This window comes from Heterodontus francisci, chromosome 15 (genome assembly GCF_036365525.1).
Source record: "Heterodontus francisci isolate sHetFra1 chromosome 15, sHetFra1.hap1, whole genome shotgun sequence".
NCBI classification, from domain to species: Eukaryota; Metazoa; Chordata; class Chondrichthyes; order Heterodontiformes; family Heterodontidae; genus Heterodontus; species Heterodontus francisci.
In genome coordinates, this window is record NC_090385.1 from 82,441,963 (window position 1) to 82,465,079 (window position 23,117).

Sequence of the window (23,117 nt, forward strand, 5' to 3'; positions counted from 1 at the left end):
ATATATGTGTATTCTGAAATATCCCCTTAAATGACTGCCGCTGGATCTCTATTGACCTATCCCTTAAACTGATTTGCCAGCTCACCTTAGATGCTACACAGGGGCACCTTAACTATGAGGTCTGAAGTTAATCCTATTTCATTGTACAATACCAGGTCTAGTATAGCCTGCTCTCTGGTTGGCTCCAGAACATATTGTTCCAAGAAATTATCCCGAAAACATTCGATGTACTCATCTAGGCTACCTTTGCCCATCTGATTTTTCCAGTCTATATGTAGGTGAAAATGCCCCATAATTTCTGACAAGCTGCAATTATTTCTTCCTTTATACCCTGTCCTACAGTGTGGTTAATGTTAGGTGGCCTATACACCAATCCCACAAGTGACTTTTTGCTTTTATTTCTCATCTCTACCCAAACTGCTTCTACATTCTGGTCTCCTAAACTTAGGTCAACCCCCTCTATTATGCTAACACCATCATTAATTAACAGAGCTACCCTTCCAACTTTTCCTAGCCTTCCTAAATGCCATGTACCCTTCAAAATTCAGGTGCCAATCTATGTCGTCCTACAGCCATGTCCCTGTAATGGCTATCAGATCATACTTAATTATTTCCATTTGCGCTCTCAGTTCATCTGTTTTGTTTCGAATGCTACATACATTCAGATACAGAGCCTTTAGTTTTGTCCTATTATTTTTGCAACCTCTAGCTTTATCTGATTTACTCTAGATTTGTATGCTCTGTCCCTTCCTGTCATACCTTTCTCTCTTGCCTTGTCTCTACTCCTTGATTTACCATATCTTCCCAAATTTGATCCCTTGCCCCCACTATTCAGTTTAAAACCCTCTCTACTTCCCTAGTTATGCGGTTTGCTAGAACACCAGCCCCAGCTTCGTTCAAGTCTGCTCCGTCCCAAAGGTACAGCCACCACTTTCCCCAGTACGGGAGTCAGTGCCCCATAAACCAGACCCCACTTCTACCACACCAGTCTTTGAGCCAGGCATTACTTCTCAAATCTTATTTTCCCTATACCAATTTGCATTTGGCTCACGTAATAATCCAGAGATTACAACCTTAGAGGGTCTGCTTCTTAATTTGGCACCTAGTTCCTCGTACTGACTATACAGAACCTCTTTCCTTGTCCTGTCTATGTCATTGGTACCTACATGGACCACGACGACTGGATCCTCCCCCTCAAATTGTATGCTCATCTCCAGCCCTGAGCAGATGTCCTGAACCCTGCCACCGGGCAAGCAACACAGCCATCTGTTCTCTCACTCTTTGCTGCAGAGAACAGTGTCAATCCCCCTAACTATAAACCAAACATTCACGAACTATTCTTTTGGGCCTCCTTATCTCGAGAGACAATGGATACGCGCCTGGAGGTGGTCAGTTTTTTGTAAAGCAGCGCCTGGAGTGGCTATAAAAGGTCAATTCTAGAGTGACAGGCTTTTCCACAGGTGCTGCAGAGAAATTTGTTTGTCGGGGCTGTTGCACAGTTGGCTCTCCCCTTGCGCCTCGGTCTTTTTTCCTGCCAACTACTAAGTCTCTTCGACTCGCCACGTTTTAGCCCCGTCTTTATGGCTGCCCGCCAGCTCTAGCGAACGCTGGCAACTGACTCCCACGACTTGTGATCAATGTCGCAGGATTTCATGTCGCGTTTGCAGAAGTCTTTATAGCGGAGACATGGACGGCCGGTGGGTCTGATACCAGTGGCGAGCTCGCTGTACAATGTGTCTTTGGGGATCCTGCCATCTTCCATGCGGCTCACATGGCCAAGCCATCTCAAGCGCCGCCGACTCAGTAGTGTGTACAAGCTGGGGACGTTGGCCGCCTCGAGGACTTCTGTGTTGGAGATACGGTCCTGCCACCTGATGCCAAGTATTCTTCGCTGCCTCCGGAGATGGAATGAATTGAGATGTCACTCCTGGCTGACATACGTTGTCCAGGCCTCGCTGCCATAGAGCAAGGTACTGAGGACACAGGCTTGATACACTCGGACTTTTGTGTTCCGTGTCAGTGAGCCATTTTCCCACACTCTCTTGGCCAGTCTGGACATAGCAGTGGAAGCCTTTCCCATGCGCTTGTTGATTTCTGCATCTAGAGACAGGTTACTGGTGATAGTTGAGCCTAGGTAGGTGAACTCTTGAACCACTTCCAGAGCGTGGTCGCCAATATTGATGGATGGAGCATTTCTGACATCCTGCCCCATGATGTTTGTTTTCTTGAGGCTGATGGTTAGGCAAAATTCATTGCAGGCAGCCGCAAACCTGTCGATGAGACTCTGCAGGCATTCTTCAGTGTGAGATGTTAAAGCAGCATAGTCAGCAAAGAGGAGTTCCCTGATGAGGACTTTCCGTACTTTGGACTTCGCTCTTAGATGGGCAAGGTTGAACAACCTGCCCCCTGATCTTGTGTGGAGGAAAATTCCTTCTTCAGAGGACTTGAACGCATGTGAAAGCAGCAGGGAGAAGAAAATCCCAAAAAGTGTGGGTGAGAGAACACAGCCCTGTTTCACGCCACTCAGGATAGGAAAGGGCTCTGAGGAGGAGCCACCATGTTGAATTGTGCCTTTCATATTGTCATGGAATGAGGTGATGATACTTAGTAGCTTTGGTGGACATCCAATCTTTTCTAGTAGTCTGAAGAGACCACGTCTGCTGACGAGGTCAAAGGCTTTGGTGAGATCAATGAAAGCAATGTAGAGGGGCATCTGTTGTTCACGGCATTTCTCCTGTATCTGACGAAGGGAGAACAGCATGTCAACGGTCGATCTCTCTGCACGAAAGCCACACTGTGCCTCAGGGTAGACGCGCTCGGCCAGCTTCTGGAGCCTGTTCAGAGCGACTCGAGCAAAGACTTTCCCCACTATGCTGAGCAGGGAGATTCCACGGTAGTTGTTGCAGTCACCGCGGTCACCTTTGTTTTTATAGAGGGTGATGATATTGGCATCGCGCATGTCCTGGGGTACTGCTCCCTCGTCCCAGCACAGGCATAGCAGTTCATGTAGTGCTGAGAGTATAGCAGGCTTGGCACTCTTGATTATTTCAGGGGTAATGCTGTCCTTCCAGGGGCTTTTCCACTGGCTAGAGAATCAACTATAAACACAGCAATACACTATTCAATGTTAAAATCCTCGTATTAAAGAAAATCACTGGACTTTTCCAGCAGTTGAGTATATCTAGAAACTTCCTAAAACAAAGCCTCAAGTGTTTCATTTAATATACACATTGCAAATTGTATCGCAAATGCATGGAGAAAGTTACCTTTGGCACAATGAATCGATACAGACAGGCTCCTCCAATTATCAATCCAGATAGTATGAAAGCCAGTCCAAGAAGTGTAAATAAACACCTCCCTGTGGAGTTCTCTCCACCATCCACTGCAGCAGCTTCTGGATCCTACACAAAATACAAGCTGAAGTGTTAGTTTAATAGCCATTTAAAATATTTACCAAAATTCCGCAATTCATCCACAAAGAAATTTTTAAATAGCGTTTACAAGAATCAGCATGAAGTTTTTTTGGTACACAATTTACAAAATGAATGACAATTCCACTTGCTACAACAGCAGCAGTTAGTTTGAGCAAAGTTTTAAAAAATCTGCATTCAAACTATTCTTAAAAGTAAAATTAAGATTGTGTTATGATCTACTGTGCAAATACTTTTACTTGACACTATTTAAAAATGAATACCCAGCCAAGTTTGGGTGCATTTAAATTCATAACCATTAGGTAGCATAGTGGGATGTAGCCTTAAATGGAAGCTACTTCTACCCACAACTAGAGATCAAGGTGTACTTCACCTCAGATACCGTTTAAGAAAATACATAAGAACTACATTGAAAGCCAATACTCACATTGGCAACTGGCACTCTAGCTCAGTCCCCCAATATCAACAGTTGCTATATATAAAAATGATTTTAAAAACCACCACCTGCAAAAAAAACCACAATTTTCTAACCTGTACGGTTTACCTCAGCCTCAGGACAGAAAACAGAAGCTGGTGATTTTTCTGGTGAACAAAGTCAGACACTCTATAAAGTTATTACTAGACAGAACAACATAGCTCAACATCCCTGGCTATACAGTTTTCAGGCAGGATAGAGAGGGGGATTTAAAAAAAGGAGGGAGTGTAGCATTATTGGTTAAGGAATCAATAACAGCTGTGAGGAAGGATGATATGCTGAATGAATCATTAAATGAGGCCATATGGGTGGAGCTCAAATAAAAAAGGGGCAGTGACACTACTGGGAGTGTACTATAGACCCCCAAATAGTGAGAGGGAGATAGAAGAATATGTAGGCAAATTTCTGATTGCAAAAACTATAGGGCTATAATAGTTGGGGATTTTAACTACCCTAATATCAACTGGGATACAAAAACAGTGTGAAGGGCCCAGAGGGCACAAAATTCTTGAACTGCATTCATAGAGTCATAGAGATACAGCACTGAAAGAGTCTGTGCCGACCAACAACCACCCATTTATACTAATCGTACATTGATCCCATATTCCTTACCACATCCCCACCACCTACCTATACTAGGGGCAATTTACAATGGCCAATTTACCCATCAACCTGCGTGTCTTTGGCGGTGGAAGGAAACTGGAGCACCCAGCGGAAACCCAAGCGGTCACAGGGAGAACTTGCAAACTCCGCACAGGCAGTACCCAGAACTGAACCCGGGTCGCTGAAGCTGTGAGGCTGCAGTGCTAACCACTGTGCCACTGTAGCCAGCAGGTAATTAACCCAATGAGAGGAGATGCAATCCTAGAAGTCGCAGCGGGTGACCATTTTGGAGATGGTGACCATAATAGTTTTAGCATAATCATGGAAAAGGACATGCATAAAAGTAAAAGTTCTAAAATAGGGGAAGGCAAATTTCACAAAACAGAGGTGACTTGGCGAAAGTGGACTGGATACAGCTACTTGAAGGAAAATCAGTGGCAAACCACTGGGAGGCATTTAAAAGCCAAGATGCTACAGGCATGTTCCCACAAAGATAAAGGGTGGTACGGCCAAATCTAGAGCCCCACAGGATAAGTTAAAGCAGAAAAAGAAAGCATATGATGGTCACAAAAAACGTAATACTTTAGAAAGCCTAGAGGAATATAGGAAGTGCAGGGATGAAGTAAAAAAGGAAATTAGAAAAGCAAAGAGAGGACATGAAAAATTATTGGCAGGTGAAATCAAGGAAAACCCCAAGATGTTTTATCAGTACATTAAAAGAGGATAACTAAGGTAAGGGTGGGGCCCATCAGAGACATACAAGGGAACTTATGCATGGATGTAGAAGATGTGGGCAGGGTCCTTAATGAGTACTTTGTCTTCAGAGAGGGATGATGCAGACATAGTAGTAAATGTTAGATACTATAAGCATAATGAGAAGGAAGGCACTAGAGGGTCTGACATCCTTGAAAGTGGATAAATTGCCAGGGCTGGATGGACTGCATTCCAGGTTGTTAAAGGAAGCCAGGGAGGAAATAGCAGTTGCGCTATTTGCAAATCCTTACTGAATATGGGTGAGCTGCCAGAGGATTGGAGATCTGCAAACGTTGCACCATTGTTTAAAAAGGGTGTGAGGGATAGGCCAAATAATTATAGGGCTGTCAGTTTGGCCTTGGTGGTGGGTAAATTATTAGAATAAATTCTGAGACAAGATAAACTGCCACTTAGAAAGGCACAGATTATTCAGGAATAGTCAGCATGGATTTGTTAAGGGAAGGTCGTGTCTTACAAACTTGATTGAGGTTTTTGAGGAAGTGACAAGGAAGGTAGTGCAGTGGATGTGGTTTATATGGATTTCAGTAAGGCATCTGATAAGGTCCCACATGGCAGACTGGTCCGAAAAATGAAAGCCGATGGGATACAGGGGAATGTGGCAGGTTGGATCCAAAATTGGTACAGTGACAGGAAACAAAGGGTAGTAGTCAATGGATGCTTATGCGAATGGAAAGCAGTTTCCAATGGCATTTCACAGGGCTCAGTGTTGAGACCCTTGCTGTTTGTGGTATATATTAATGATTTGGGCTTAAATGTGGGAGGCATGATTGGGAAGTTTACTGTTGACACAAAAATTGGCCGTGTGGTTAATAGTGAAGAGGATAGCTGTAGACTCCAGAAAGATATCAATGTTTTGGTTGAGTGGGTAGAAAAGTGGCAAATGGAATTCAATCCAAAGAAGTGTGAGGCATTGCATTTGGGTAAGGCAAACAAAGCAAGGAAATACACAATAAACGGAAGGATACTGAGAGGTAGAGGAAGTGAGAGGCCTTGGATAACATGTCCACGGGTCCCTGAAGGTGGCAGGCCAGGTAGATAGAGTGAAGGAGGCATATGGGATGCTTTCCTTTATTGGCCGAGGTGTAGAATACAAAAGCAGGAATGTAATGCTGGAACTGTATAAAATGCTGGTTAGGCCACAGCTGGAGTACTGCATATAGTTCTGGTCACATTACAGAAAGGACATAATTGCTCTGGAGAGGACAGAGATTTACAAGAATGTTGCCAGGGCTTGAAAGTTGCAGCTATGAGGAAAGATTGGATCGGCTAGGGTTGTTTTCCTTCGGACAGATGAGGTTGAGGGGTGACTTAATTGAGGTGTGCAAAATTATGAGGGGCCTAGATAGAGTAGACAGGACAAACCTGTTTCCCCTAGTGAAGAGGTCAATTACCAGGGGGCACAGATTTAAGGTGATTGGTAGAAGGATTAGAGGGGACATAAGGAAGAACTTTTTCACCCAGAAGGTGATGGGTATCTGGAATTCACTACCAGGAACAGTGGTGGAGGCAGAAACCCTCAACTCTTAAAAAGGTACCTGGACAATCACCTGAAGTGCTGTAACCTGCAAGGCTATGGACCAGGTGCTGGAAGGTGGGATTAGATTGGGCATCTAGTTTTTTCAGTTGGCATAGAAACAATGGGCTGAATGGCCTCCTACTGTGCCATAACTTTGCTATGGTTCTAACAGAGACTAGTGCATCTACTAAGCATTGTTTTTCAGTTATGAGCAGGAGTGTACAATTAACTGGTTTTGAAAAAAAAATGTAGATCCTCAAAATGTTCAGCAGCGCAGTAAATTAAGTTATTTCTTAAAAAGGTACTAAAGTTGAAGACAATCCTAAATTCCTCCCCTTCTCCAGTTGCATAGAATTGAACAGGTTAATGAGCTCCACTGACAGATTTGTGAGCAAATGCACAATTCTGTGTTATCCATGGCTCAGTGATTAGCACCCTTGCCCGAGTCAGAAGGTTGTGGGTTCAAGTCTCACTCCAAAGATTTGAGCACAAAAATCTAGGCTGACAATCCAGTGCAGTACTGAGGGAGGTGACTTTCAAGTAAGACGTTAAATCGAGGACCCGTCTGCTCTCAGGCGGACGCAAAAGATCACATGACACTTTTCCGAAGAGCAGCAAGGGAGTTATCACCAGTGTCCTGTCCAATATTTAACTGTCGATCAACATCAAAAAAATTTATCTGGCTCACTATCATGTTGCACTTTGTAGGAAGCTTGGGTGTAAATTGGCTGTCACATCACCTACATTATAACAGCGACGACAATTCAGAAGTACGTCTTCGGCTGTAAAGCACCTGGGGATCTCCTGAGGTTGTGAAAAATGCTATATAAATAGAAGTCTAACTTTCTTTTTCTAAGCTATACAGACCAGAAAAAAAATTCCAGCGTTTAACATTGGTTTGTTTAGTTAGTTGATTGCAGCACAGTCTCAGTGATAAAAAAGTGCTCCTGGCCCTATTGTTACCCAATGACAACCTTACAAAATAGTACATTGGAACCATGGTCAAACAACTTAGTAATTTCAGCCATGGGCAAGGATCAGGGAGGAGGGTGTGTGCATGGGTGGGGGCAGACTCAGGGTAGAAGACAGAAGAGAAAACAGTTAAAATTTAAGAAATGCATTCAAGTTTACATAATAAAGTAAGGTATAAAACATGGAATACCACCAAAACAAGCCAATCTCTATGTACAAATATCACTGTTGCAGGTCCTGCAATGCGCTGAGCAACTTAAAAGAATCTTTGAAAAAACACAGTCTCTCACGCTTACCAGACAATAAGTTTTTGGTTTAAAAAAATTAAGCATTGTTTTGCCTCATGCAGCTGGTTTTAACTATAGACTGCACCTGCTTCCTCTACAGAGTAAGGAAGTGGTATTCTGCTGCAGCACAAAGATAACTGTCTCAGCAAGACGTCTGACATGAATTCTGCTTAAAATGCAGATAGCAAAAAGTAGGTTTGCTCCTTTATTCATTAACAGGTGTAAAATATACCCACAATTTTAGGGTGGAAAAATTCTGAGCAGTTCAAATTTTGTAAACAAAATTACTACAGCAAATTTGCATATTGTGGTTAGGAGAAGAAGCTGAAAAATACTTGTCAATCTGGTAGATCAGTACTAAACTATGCAAGGTCTACAACATTTTGGCACATCAAAATTTGAAATGAAAACTGAAAATATAATTTAACATCTCTGCACTTTGTCACAACAGGAACAGTGAGAAAGTATATTTTATGCCTGAACATTAAACTTGGGTTTTGATGCTGTTAGAAATCTCTGAAGTGCACCAGATACAATGGTGCATGATGCATCAAGTCTGCAACCACTGCAGGAATTTTGGGACAATGTTCCTTATTTAAATTTGGTTACACACATTCAGTACAGTGCAATACATGCCTGCAAATAAGTAGGGTTAATGGTGATCTGTAATCTTGATTATGCTAACAATCTCAAATTGTAAAAGTTCTAATGTCATGGCTTAGATGGAAAGTAATTAAAGATAATTAGAAGTGCAGCCTGGGTACAACTATGCAGACATCCTCTGGCAAGCAGATTCAGATCACCTTAGCCCCAAATAAAATGCAGCAAAACAAGGTTAAGTGATTAGGCTAGAAGGTGGCACCGGGGGTATAATGTGGGGTAAGTGTGTAATTATCCACTTTGGTAGCAAGGATAGAAAAGCAGTTTTTAAGGTAAAAATAGTGAGTTAGTCCTTGGGCCATTTTTATAGGGTCAAATAAGACAAATGACAGGTTTCCTCATAGGTTGTAAAAACTTTCTTTTACACAATTCCTGTAATGGTAGTGTATGCACACACACGACCGATAGAAAGAAAAGGGCAAATGTAGTTCAAAGTGAGGTAGGTGTCCGTGGTTTATGGTAAACCTGCTGAATCTTCACAGGAGGACAATCTCTTTTTAAAGGTGCAGGCCTGTGTGTTTATAGTCTTGAACATGTTGAGATGTTGTAGATTCTGGTGGTTAAGACTTCAGACTGGAGATGGTGGTCATTTCAGTTCTCTGCTACAGCAAGCTGAAGTGTCAAATTAGCAGCAGGGCTTCTTCCTTATTTGGCTGGATCTTACATAGCCTCTAACCGGACTACTTTCTGAAGGTGTTGGCTTGATCTCCCCTCTCACTCCAGAGAGCTACCCTTTTAAGGTAAAAGTCCATCACATTAGTGTTTCTGTTGAGACACCTGACCCTCTCCCCTGGTGTGACCACACAATGGACAGGATGCACAGACCATGGTTATCAACTGATGCCTGAATGGGGACCACTGTTAACATGGTGCCATTTCATGCCTATTCAATTTTGGTTTGGACCGTGAGTCCGTCTGTCTCCAGAATGCTTTGTTCGTTCATTCATGTCATTAATACTCAAGTGTGCTCTTTTCAATTTCAAAGGGGTTCTCCCCAGAGCCATTTCAGATGAGGTTAAGGAGTTCCATCATTGTAGACAGTTTGTTGATTTCCAGTACAGGACAGTTCACATGAACGTTACTCCATTTTGACTGTGGTACAAGCATCCAAGTTTTTGTGGTTTTGTTTAACAGTTGACCTTAGTTCATAATTCTTCCATTTCATAGTGTTTATTTGATTTTCGTGCTCTTCAATTCGTCCATGTACTGCTGCTATTGTACATGAAGCAGTGAGAGACAAGAGCGGAAAGTCCACAATAGATGTGAACAGAGAACAAAAGTAGGGCAAGCACACTGCAGAGTGAGCAACAATATTTTGACTCATTTATAATACTAATTGGCCAATTCAACCTCCAATCACCTGTGTATACACCAGATTATAGAGTGCATACATTTTACTGATTTTAAGACTGCGAATCATATTAATTACAAAATCAACTTGTAAGGGCACAAGAAACTGACACAGTAAACTCAAAGATTAAAATTGTTCAGTCAAGATGAAAAGAGTTGACGTGTGAATTTATTTCTCTAACAGACTGCCTGAACAACTATTAAAAAATAAGTTTTAATGGCAACAAATGGAACAAAAACCATGGATGATACAGGGGATTAGACACTGATCTTTTACCTTCAGTAAAATCTAGGCTAGCCCAATGGGATGTGTACTATTCTCTAGCATCAGCAAGGGTCTAGTTGAGTTGGCTTGGCCAGTCAATCTACTGCCTGACAGGCATGGACCTAAAGTAGAATATTGCCTCTTATTGAGCACTAAATTAACAATTTCATTCATTCAGAGGAACACATGCCTGGCATGGAAAATATCATACTACTGCAGTGTGGGGTGTTCTTTTGAAATTGGGGCAAAAGAGGGGAATCTCACCATGCTAAACTTGGCTCAAGTACTGATCAAGAATCAGCATTCCATTCCTAGTAAGAGCATGCTGCACCATGATCACAAGATATCAAAAACACACAAACATTTAGACAGAAGCACATTTACTTCATATACTTTTACCATTTTAGCAACAGCATTTTAATTTCTAAAGTCAATATTACTGCCTCCATATGCACTCATATCCTTTTAAAAACATAGGGTTACACAACTCACATTAGTCCTTAAATTCAAATTAGATCATAAAAAAAAGTAGGTCATATGACCCCTCCAGCCTGATCCACTATTCAATAAGACCATGACTGATTTGATCGCGGCCTTAATTCCACTTTTCTGCCGGCCCAACCCGTAACCCTCAACACCCTTCTAGACCAAACTTCTGTCTAACTCAGCCTCAAACATATTCAATAACCCAGCCTCCACTGATCTCTGGGGAAGAGAGTTCCAAAGAATAACAACCCTAAGAAATTCCTCCTCTTCTCTATCTTTAAATGGGAGACTCCTTTTTACACTGTGCCGAGTTCTAGATTCCACCCCCCGCCGGAGGGGAAACTTCCTCTCAGCATCTACCCTGTCAAGCACACTCAGAACCTTATGTTTCAAAAAGATCACCTCTCATTCTTCTAAACTCCAATGAGTAAGGGCCCAACCTGCTCAACCTTTCCTCATAAGACAAGCCCTTCGTCCCAATAATCAGCCTAGTGAACCTTCTCTGAACTGCTTCCAATGCAAGTATATCCCTTAGGTAAGGAGACCAAAACTGTACACAGTACTCTAGGTGCAGTCTCACCAATGCCCTCTACAGTTTTAGCAAGACTTCCCTACTTTTATACTCCATCCCCTTGCAAGAAAAAACAACATTCCATTTGCCTTTCCAATTTGCTGTACTTGCATGCTAACTGATTCATGTACGAGGGCACCCAGATTCCTAACGCAGCATTCTGCAGTCTCTCACCATGTAAATAATATCCTGCTTTTCTTCTCTTCCCACCAAAGTGGATAACTTCACATTTTCCCACATTATACTCCATCTGCTAAATTTTTGCCCACTCACTTAACCTATCTTTATCCCTCTACAGATACTGTGTCCTCGTCACGACCTGCTTTCCGACCTATCTTTGCCTCGTCAGCAAATTTGGCTACAATACACTCGGTCCCGTCAATCAAGTCATTAATAGGGATCGTAAATAGCTGAGGCCCGAGCACTGATCCCTGTGGCACTCCACTAGTTACAGTTTGCCAAACTGAAAATGACCCATTTATCCCAAATGTTTCCTGTCAACCAATACTCTATGCATGCTAATATATTACCCCCAAAACCACACACTCTTATCTTGTGTAGTAACCTTTTGTGGCACCATCGAGTGCCATTTGAAAATCAAAATACACGACATCTACTGGTTTCCCCTTTATCCTCCCTGCTTGTTATATCCTCAAAGAACTAATAAATTTGTCAAACATGACTTCCCTTTCATAAAACCATATTGGCTCTGCCCGATTGTGCTATGATTTTCTAAATGCCCTGCTACGACTTCCTTAATAATGGATTCCAGCATGTTCCTAATGACAGATGCTGGCTAACTAGCCTATAGCTTCCTGTCTCCCTCCTTCTTGAATAGAGCTGTTATATATGCGGTCTTCCAATCCGCTGGGATCTTTCCAGAATCTAGGGAACTTTGGAAGATTACCACCAATGTATCCACCATCTCTGCAGCCACTTGTTTGAAGACCCTAGGATGCAAGCCATCAGGTCCAGAGGAATCGTCAGCTTTTAGTACCATTAATTTTTCTAGTACTTTTTCTCTTGTGATAGTCACTGCTTTAAGTTCCTCCCTCCCTTTTTCTTCTTGATTTTCTACTATTCTGGGGCTACTTTTTGTCTTCTGTGAAGACATATACAACATATTTGTTCAAAGTCTCTGCCATTTCCTTGTTTACATTAGTTTCCCAGTCTCATCCTCTAAAGGAATCAACATTTACTTTAGCTACTCTGTTCCTTTTCATATGCTTGTAGAAGCCTTTACAGTGTTTTATAACTCTTGCTAGTTTACTCTCACTAATTTCGCCCTTTTTCTAAAGTCATTTTTGCTAGTTTCCAAAATTTTCTCCACCTTCTGGCCTACCACTAATCTTTGCAGCATTGCATGCCTTTTCTTTCACTTTGATATCATCCTTAATTCTTTAATTAGCCACGGATGGTGCATCCTTCTCAGAGTCTCTATCAATGGAATATAACTTTGAAAGAGTTAGGAAATAGCTTCTTAAATGTCTGACACTGCTTCTATCATCTTAACTTTTAACCTATTTTCCCAGTCCACTTCAGTCAACACTGTCTTCATACATTTGTAATTGTCTTAGGCACTGGCTTCAGGCACAAATTTCTCACCCTCAAACTGAATATAAAATTCAATCATGTTATCATAAGAATGTTATGGTCACTCTTGCCTAGAGGATCTTTTACTCTGAAGCCATTAATTAATCCTGTCTCATTACACATTACCAGGTCTGAAATAGCTTGCTCTCTGGTTGGTTCCATAATGTATTGTTCCAAGAAACTGTCCCAAATACACAATGAACTCATCCTCAAAGCTACCTTTACCAATTTCATTCCTCCAATCGATAAGATGAAAATCACCCACGATTATTGCAGTATCTTTCTTATAAGCCCCATTATTTCTTGATTTATACTCTATCCTATAGTGTAGCTGATAGGGGCTGATAAACTACTCCTATCGGTGGCTTCGTTCCCCCCTTACTATTCCTCATCTCCACCCAAACTGATTTACATCTTGATCTTCTGAGCCTAGATCATTTCTCCCTACTGTTCTGATCTCATCCTTTATTAACAGAGCCACCCCACCTCCTTTTCCTTTCTTCGCATCCTTCCAAAATGTCAAATACCCTTGAATATTCAGTTCCTAGCCTTGGTCACCTTGTATCCACATCTCTAAAATGGCTATCATACTCATTTAATTCTATTTGTGCCAACAACTCATCCATCTTGTTCCAAATGCTGCATTCAGATAAAGAGCCTTTAATTCTGTTTTTTTAAATCATTTTCATATTTCAAATAGTCACCACGAAAACTAACCTGCATGTATGCTCAAGACTTGAGTTGACAGCAAATGCTTTATCTTGCGTTTTACGAATCAAACTCAATCCCAATTTTACAGACAGTAAACTGTTAAAGGGAACAACACACTACAGCTTGCAGGCAATGCCTCAAAAAAAAAGCAAAACCCCCTTGTCCCCATGAACTATCATCCAAGGGAAGACAATCGATCCATTTGTGGAGATTGAAAACTCACTTCCAGGCTAAATTTTAACGTTGTTTACAAAACGACTGTCAAACACATTTAAATTCTAATACAAGGCAACATCTTCCTTCCCTCTTGCTCAGCATCCAGCTTTTCACTGCAATCTATGAAGCACTCAGGCATCTGAGAATCTCAATCCCACTGTAATTAGCTGCATATCACTAAAATTACTAAAAGGGAGGGCTGGCAAACTCACTTTGGAATAGTTTTACTGTTACTCCAGACTATAAAATGTTAGGAAGCAAACTTAGTTTAGTTTATTTTGCTGGGAAAACTTAAAAGTTTAATCTACTTTGACGGTAGGTCACATCATTGTAAAACATTATGGAGTAAACATTCACCAAGATAATATTCCACAATGAGCCCCTGGGAGTACTGAGGGCCTACAACAGCTCAAAGCTAGATGAAGCTTCTGAAAATTATGTGGGCGATAACCTTCAATTTCTTACATTATGTAATATACTCCTTTGGTTCAAATTCAATTATAACTATGGAACACTAGTCCATATTGACTGCCAATTTTATCTCAAAAAAACATGCAATTACTCAAACTCATATCTCAACTACTGTCTGTATAGCCACCAACACATGGGCTCATCGCTGAGCAGAAGGCCAGACAATTTCCTGTAGCTCAATGGTCTATTTATTATGCAGAAAAACAATTTTTACCTAGAATCTGCAGGCAAGAGAATAAACCTTAGAGTTAAGAGCTTTAGACTAGTCACATTAGAACAGACAGAGCACTTTGTAGAAGAAATCAAACTGGAAATCAATCATGGAGCATTTATAATTTCAACTGCACTTCAAAACATCACATGAATGGAGAACAATGAACTTCATGTTATATGTTCACTTTTTTTTCCTACAGAAAACAGTAGCTCAAGTGGTTCAGCTGTGGAATAAACTGGAAGAAAACTGCCAAAGCAGCACTATGGATTTAAGGTACACAAAAATGAAAACATGATCTCCAACCTTAAGTGAATTAAGAAAAATCAGTGTAGTAATTTGGAAAAGGATAGAATAGTCACTTTGTGAAATCAAACAGTATTAGACCATCCACATTAAGACAGCTTGGGGCTTGTCTATTATAGAAGTGGAATGTTGGACGACCATACAATACACTTTATAAACTGAATTTTCTGTACTACCAATATGTAAAAGAAATGTTAGAAGTTGAGAATATTGTATCTTTGTACAGTCAAAAAAGTTACAAATTCCAAGTTCACTCTCTAGTATAGGTGGATTACTCCAATTGTAAAATAGTCACTATGTATTCTATGCATCTTTAAGCAGAAAGAGATTAAAAATGAAGCTGCAAATAACGGAAGAGTTTGTGTCTTAACTGATCAGCTTTCCCAAAATTCTGTACAAGGTAGTTCAATGAAGAAATTGGCATTTTCTCAGTGCTATTAAGTTCACATTGTAGTAGATACTTAATTCCCAATCTATTTCATTTATGACTAATCAACATCAAAAGCAGGCCAATATGCATTTTTATGACTGGCAACAGAACCCCCAGATGTATGATTAACATGATTTCTGGACACTCATGCATCCCCATCCTTCCACCACTGTCAGCTGTGCCTTCAGCCATCTACCTCCTAAGCTCTGGAATTTGCTCCCTAAACCCCTCTGCCTCTCTTTTCCTTTAAGAGGTTGCATAAAATGAACCTCACCAATGCTAGCATCTCCTTCTTTGGCTCAGTGCTGATTTTTTTCCGATTAAACTCCTGTGAAGCACTTTGGAATGGTTTAGTACATTAAAGACGCTACGTAAATGCAAGTTAAATTCAATGTTGAAAGAAGCCAGTTACTTGACTCCAGTTTGCTTGGTCCCATTGAATTGAAGCACATTACTAAATGGTTCCCTTTATAAAAGGGGAAATATCAACTTTTAGTTACAAGATATTTCACCAATATTAATTATAAATAACTACTGATAATTTTATTGGTAGAAAAAGTGATTGCTGCAAGATTAGCGGCTTTCTATCAGATCAGAGTTGTTAAACTGCATGACTTGTCGAACTGATTCAGCATTCTAAATACATTTTCAGGATAGGATAGCAAGAAAAAAACAGGAAATTGTACAGTCTTGCACAATACAGCTAAAATTGCTTCATCTCTTGAAATTTTACATTCTAGCAAATTAGAGAAAAATTGATGACATGCCAGAAGTCCTGGGCAGCAGCAGTCAGTGGTGGACCTGCGAGCAGCCGGGACCGAGCGGAGCTATATAAACTAAAGAGCAGGGCTCACGGCCCTCACTTACCAGAAGTCCGGGGCAGCAGCACTCAGCAGCTGACCTGCGCGGAACCGGGAGTGAACGGAGCTATATAAATTAAAGAGCGGGGCTCGAGGCCCTCACTTACCAGAAGTCCAAGGCAGCGGCGGACCTGCGAGGAACCGGGACCGAGCGGAGCTATATAAATTCAAGAGTGGGCTCACGGCCCTCACTTACCAGAAGTCTGGGGCAGCAGCACTCAGCAACGGACCTGCGCGGAACCGGGACTGAACGGAGCTATATAAATTAAAGAGCAGGGCTCGAGGCCCTAACTTACCAGAAGTCCGGGGCAGCAGCAGGCGCTCTGGCTGTGTCAGCGCGCGCTCTGTTTGATAAGTGGGAAAAAAACTACCAGTGCCATCACGGGAAATCTGCGGGATGACTGGCCGGTGGGTGGTAGCTGTTGTTGCCTGTGGATAGCTTAGATAGAGCAGAGTAAAAAAAAAGGTTCTTTTTAAAATAAAGCCCCAAGATAGCTACCTATTAGCGATTACTAGCTGGAATTAGGATAGGCCTGATGGCCGGCGCAGATACTGCGAGCCGAAGGGCCTGTTTCTGTGCTGTATAACTCAGAAAGGAAGTGCTTGAGAGTCTGACATCTCTGAAAGTGGATAAGTGGCCAGGACTGGAAGGATTGCATCCCAGGTTGTTAAAGGAAGACAGGGAGGAAATAGCAGATGCGCTGAGGATCATCTTCAAATCCTCACTAGATACAGGCAAGGTAACAGATGACTAGAGGTCTGCAAACGTTGTACCATTGTTTAAAAAGGGTGTGAGGGTTAAGCAGGTCTGACCCCGGCGGTGGGTAAATTGTTAGTTTATCCTATCCCTTAGAAAGACATGGATTAATCAGGATGGTCAGCATGGATTTGTATGGGGAAGGTCATGTCTTACTAACTTAATTGAGATTTTTTGAGGAAGTGACAAGGAGGATTGATGAGGGTGGTGCAGTGGATGTGGTTTACATGGATTTTAATAAGGCATGTGACAAAGTCCCACATGGCAGACTGGTCAGTAAAATGAGAGCCTATGGGATACAGGGGAAGTTAGCAGGTTGGTTCCAAAATTGGCTCTGACAGGAAACAAAGGATAGTAGTCGACGGATGTATTTGTGAATGGAAAGCAGTTTTCAGTGGTGTTCCACAGGGCTCAGTGTTAGGTCCCTTGCTGTTTGTGGTATATATTAATGATTTGGCCTTAAGTGTGGGTGACATGATTGGGAAATCCGATGACACGATTGGGAAATCCAATGACACAAAAATTAGCTGTGTGGTTAACAGTGAGGAGGAAAGCCGTGGATTCCAGAACTCTATCAATGTTTCGGTTGAGTGGGCGGAAAAATGGCAAATGGAATTCAATCCAGAGAAGCACGAGTTATTGCATTTGGGGAGGGCAAATAAAGGGAATATACAATAAAATGGAAGATATTGAGAGGGGTAGAAGAAGTGAGACCTTGGAGCGCATGTCCACAAGTCCCTGAAGGTGGCAGCACAAGTGGATAGAGTGGTGAAGAAGGCATATGGATTGGCCGAGGTATAGAGTACAAAAGCAGGCTGGAATGGTATAGAGAGTTGGTTAGGCCACAACTGGAGTATTGCATGCAGTTCTGGTCAGATTACAGAAAGGACATAATTGCTCTGGTTTGAGTACAGAGATTTACAAGAATGTTGCCAGCGCTTGAAGGTTGCAGCGATGAGGAAAGATTGGATCGGCTCAGGTTAGTTTCCCTGGAACTGAAGAGGCTGAGGGGTGAACTGATTGAGGTATACAAAATTATGAGGGGCCTAGATAGAGTCGACAGGAAGGACTGGTTTCCCCTGGCTGCGAGGTCAGTTACCAGAGGGCACAGATTTAAGGTGATTGGTAGAAGGATTAGAGAGGACACGAGGAACAATCTTTTTACCCAGAGAGTGGTGGATGGCTGGAAATCGCTGCCAGGAATGATTGCAGAAGTAGAGACCCTCAATTCTTATAAAAGGCACCTGGACATGTACCAGAGGTGCTGTAACATGCGGGGCTACGGACCAGGTGCCAGAAGGTGGGATTAGTTTGAGTGGATAGTTTATTCAGCTGGCGCAGACACAATGGGCTGAATGGTCTCCTTCTGTGTTATTTTTTTTCTATGATTCTATGCAATTTTGGTAACTGTACTTCAGGTTTTCACCATATTTACATCCCATGGAACCAATTCTATCATTTAATCAATTCCCTTGCTACCCAATCCAGTTCATTTATACTGTGAGCTAACCTTCCTTAGAGAAGAAATAAAATTCAGTCGAAGTATATTGAAGGGGAAGAAACTAAATTCACAAATTGAAAAATAGGCTGCACATTCAGTTCCTTCGTCAAGAACACAGTGATAAATCAACGAGGAAAACAAGTCACATTCGAAGCAATATTTTCACAGGCGCGCACTACTATTTAATTTCCTTGATTTATATAAGTAAAGGGATCATACAAAAATCACTGGACAGTAAAGGAAAAGGCCATAAGAAATAAAGTTGGGAATTCTCTTTCCCCAACTGGAAGAGTTGGATAGATTCAGACTGGTGCTCAGTAACACACACAGACCTTGACCCATGGCTATGAATGGAGCTGTCACCACTGTGGCGACGGGCAACCACTGGAGGACAGGACATAAACCCGGGGACCGGGGGAAACACTCTGGATGGAGATGAAGAGCGATTCACCTCCCGCAAATCCCTGGGAAACGAGTGGTAGGGAAATAAGCCGCAGGCCGGCTCCAGGGAGGGTCGGCGCCCTGTGCCAGGCGTGTGAATAGAGGTTGGTGGCTAGTGTTCGGTGGAGGAACTGGCGCTGCGCCATTTACCGGAGAGCCTCTACTCGGCACAGGCCCTCTCGCGGGTCCCCGTATCCCTCCCCTCCAGTTCCAAACGTACCGGCTCGGCGACCAGGAGAGCCCCTTTACCGTCCTTCTGGGCGACGGGTGAGTTGAATCCGATCTTGACCATGTCTGCGGCGTGAGGCTGACTCTCGGACCGAGGAACTCCGACTTTGGGCCGCTGTGACGCACTCTTTCTAACGGCTGCTCCAGATCTCGAGCTGTTGCGCAGCCTCCCTCGCTCGCACACGAACTCTCGAGCCGCTGCGCAGACTCCCTCGCTCGCACACGAACTCTCGAGCCGCTGCGCACGAACTCTCGAGCTGTTGCGCAGACTCCCTACTTCCTGACTTCACCCCGATCCTCCAAGAAACCAACATCTGCACACACAAAGGTGAAAGGTCAGGGGCCGAGCCGTTCCTGTTTAAAATAGGCTCGAAGGCAGTGTTCCTGACTGCTGGTGTCAGTTAGTGATTGATATGCTTGGGGTGAGCTGGAAATCATATCACCTGTTATTATGTGGTCTCACGCGACAAAATAAACACATTCTCGTGCGTTGCGAAAGACAATCTGATGCGTCCCACCCTTTTTAATGATAAATCCCACTCAAAATATATCCCTGTCGCCCTGCATTTTTTGCACACGTGATGTCTCGGATCACATAACCCTATATCAAATCTTTTTATGGTTTCAAAATGTGGTCTCATTTAGATGAACAATAAACACAGCTAATCCTGAAATAGAAACAAGAAATGCTGGAAATACTCAGCAGGTCTGGCAGCATCTGTGGAGAGAGAAGCAGAGTTAACGTTTCAGGTCACAGGTCAGTGACCCTTCTAATCCTGATCTGTTTTATTTATGTATTTTGGTTATAACCTGTCCTATGATAATACAGTATGCATAAACTCACCTCTGTTTAATACTTAAATTTGCTCGTTCTACATCATTAAACGTGTTGCTTATAACCATATGGAATTAAATCCAGCATTGATGCGATGGGCGGAATGGCCTCCTGTGCTGTAATGACTCTGACTCTAATGACAGTAATGGAAAAAGTAATGATATAGCCTTTTTTGGTGATAGCTAAGCATTTCAAGCCACCTCAAGCTTTAATACCTATTCTTAGACAACATCACGCCATGGGAATGGGCCTCTGCAAGACTTGGTGATATAATCTTGCAAACATTTCACCATCAACACTAAAACACAACTCATGGTTCAAATACTCCCTTTTCTTTTATATATATTGTCGGCAGACCAGGCGTCGGGTTATGAAGTTGACAGTCTCTTAATTCATCAGCATTTTAAAAAGAAAAATCAGCTGAAGTGAGAGGTTTTGTGTATCAACCAATTAAATTGTCTGGATGGTGAGACTGAGGGTGTCAAAAGCTCTGGATCAATAAGATGTTTCTCCCACTGTTAGTTGTGTACCAAATTGAGGCAGAAGTATTAATGCACAAGCAAAATACCATGGCTGCTGGAAATCTGTTCAGTCCGCAAGTGTAACCCCGAGCTTCCAGTCACCTGCCATTTCATTCTCCATCCCACTTCCACTCTTGCCTCTCTCTACTCAGCCTCCAATTCTGTTCCAATGAAGCTCGAGGAACAGAATCTCATCTTTCGATTATGCACTTGACAGCCTTCCAGACTCAACATTAAGTTCAACAATTTCAGATCATAACCTCTGCACCCCATTCCGCCTCCCACCCATTTTTCTTTTTGGATGGCAGCTGTTGGTAATTATTTTGCTTTCCTATTTACACCTCCTGTATATCCATCTTTTGTTTCTTTACTTGTCCCACCACCCCCCTTTTGCCTTGTACCATCATCATCACTTATGTCATTTAATCTCTCCTATCTTTCACCCGAACACAGACCTTCCCTTCTGTTCTTTCCCCCCACCACCCCTGCCACTGTACTTGTTTAAAACCTGATATATCTCGAACTTTTTCCAGTTCTGATGTAATGTCATTGACCTGAAATGTTAACTCTGTTTCTCTCTCCAAAGATGTTGCCTAACCCGCTGAGTATTGCCAACATTTTCTATTTTTATTTGAGGGGAAGAATTTTCAGATGAGCTGATGGTTTCTGAGTGTTGCATATTCAGGTGTGTTTATTCAATGTTTTTCATTGAAGGTATATACATATAGGTACTGAAGTACAACTTGTAAAAAAAAGTTTCACTTTCTTCAAAGGAACTTTCTATTGCATAATGAATAGTTGTCTTATGCCAAGGTTTATTTTCTTTGAAGCTAATTTTAGAAGCTTTTTTGAGTCAAAAAGGTGGTTCTCAACTGGCTTTATTTGTTCATTTCTGTCACTGTATTTGCAAGAGGCCACGCCAATTCTAACTGTCAGGTCTTATTTAAATGTCAACTGTCCACATCCTGCCCAGATCTGGCACAAAGATGTCACAAAACGGTCCTCAGTGGGCGAAGATCAGGTAGCCAAGAGTCGCCCGCTAGCTTCCAAGTAAATAGAATCATAAAATGGTTTCAGCGCAGAAGGAGGCCGTTTGGCTGATTTTTGCCAGCTGTATGCAAGAGTAACTCAGCTAGTCCCACTCCTCTGCCCTTTCCCCATAGCCCTGGAAATGTTTCCTCTTCAGTTGAATATCCAGTTCCATTTTGAAAGGCCCGATTGTATCTGCCTCCATCACACAGTCAGGTAGTGCATTCCAAATCCTAACCACTCGCTCCTTAAAATGCTTTTCCTCATGTCGCTGTTAGTTCTTATCCAAGCACCTTAAATCAGTGTCCTCTGGTTTTCGACCTTTCCACCAATAGAAACAGTTTCCCCCCATTCTTTCTGGGCTCCTCATGATTTTCAACACTTCTATGAAATCTTCTCTTAATCTTCCCTTCTCTAAGGAGAACAACCCCAACGTCTCCAATCTATCCCCATAACTGAAGTCCGTCATACATGCAACCGTTCTCGTAAATCTTTTCTGCACCCTCTCTAAAGCCTTCACATCCTTCCTAAAGTACGCTGCTCATACACAATATTCCAGTTGAGGCCAAACCAGTGTTTTATAAATGTTCACCATAACTTCCTTGATTTTGTACTCCCTGCCTCAATAAAGCCTTTTTAACTGCTTTCTCAACCTACCCTGCCACCTTCAATGATTTGTGCACATCTACCCCCCAGGTCTGTCTGTTCCTGCACCACCTTTAGAACTGTACCTTTTATTTTATATTGCCTCGACCAAAATGTACCACTTCTCTGCATTAAATTTCATCTGCTCATTCCACCAGCCTCTCTATGCCTTCTTGAAGTCTATCATTATGCTCCTGTTACGACCAGGTGAGGAACGGGTCTAGGGCTCCCCTCTCGGCCTTTTCCTGGTTTGGCCGTAACAAGGTTTAACTTTTAAAACACAATGTTTTTAGCTTCCCCTCAGTAAGTCAGTGAGAGCTCACTGCTCTCTAATTGTAGTTGTAAAGGAATCAACCAGACAGGTTTTCTCAGATTTAAACAAGAAAGGTGTAAGTTTATTAACCTTAAAACTCTTAACTCAGTTAAAACTACGAAGAATATGCGACATAACCATGTTAGCATGCATACGCGATAAACATACACACAAATCGATACAGAGGAGGAGAAAGAATTAAAGGGGCAAGATTTGAATTAGTAAATGGAATTCAGTTACTGTTTTGGGTTGGATATTAAGTCTTTGATTGAAGTTAAGTCTTGCAGTTCTCATTGGGCCCAGTGTACACTTTCAAACTTATTTCGCTGGCACCAGAAGGCTGCAGGGTCTTCTGTCTTGAGGCTTAAGTTACTTCCGTGGGTCCCTGGAACTTTGCGTGAGAGAGACCTTACTTCTCTTTGGTCTTCAAAAGCAGTCTGTCTCAAAACTTTACTGTGAGCACAATTCAATCAATTCCCAGGTTAGCCAGCAGGTTAGTCATGTGACTAGCTCTTTGTTTGAAATGGCATCACCTGTGAGGTTGTGGATTCTTCAAAGCTTACCAGACACAATCAGTGGGGGGGGGTGGAATGCTGGCTCTTACACAGACAATGACTCTCAATGTCTTTTGATCATTACTATTGACAAAACCCATCTGG

At 42.3% G+C, this 23,117-nt stretch overlaps 1 protein-coding gene across 1 annotated transcript in view; it reads right to left on the minus strand.

The window, feature by feature from the left end:
- LOC137377754 (integral membrane protein 2A-like) overlaps positions 1-19,327 on the minus strand; it is a 32,674-nt gene extending 13,347 nt beyond the window's left edge. Inside the window, exons 1-2 of the mRNA XM_068047765.1 lie at positions 19,108-19,327; positions 3,267-3,401 (exon numbers count right to left, since the gene is read on the minus strand). Of these exons, the coding sequence (XP_067903866.1) occupies positions 3,267-3,401; positions 19,108-19,179 (207 nt within the window). The 5' untranslated portion in view covers positions 19,180-19,327. The remainder of the gene's footprint in view (positions 1-3,266; positions 3,402-19,107) is intronic.
- Positions 19,328-23,117: the final 3,790 nt, after the last annotated feature.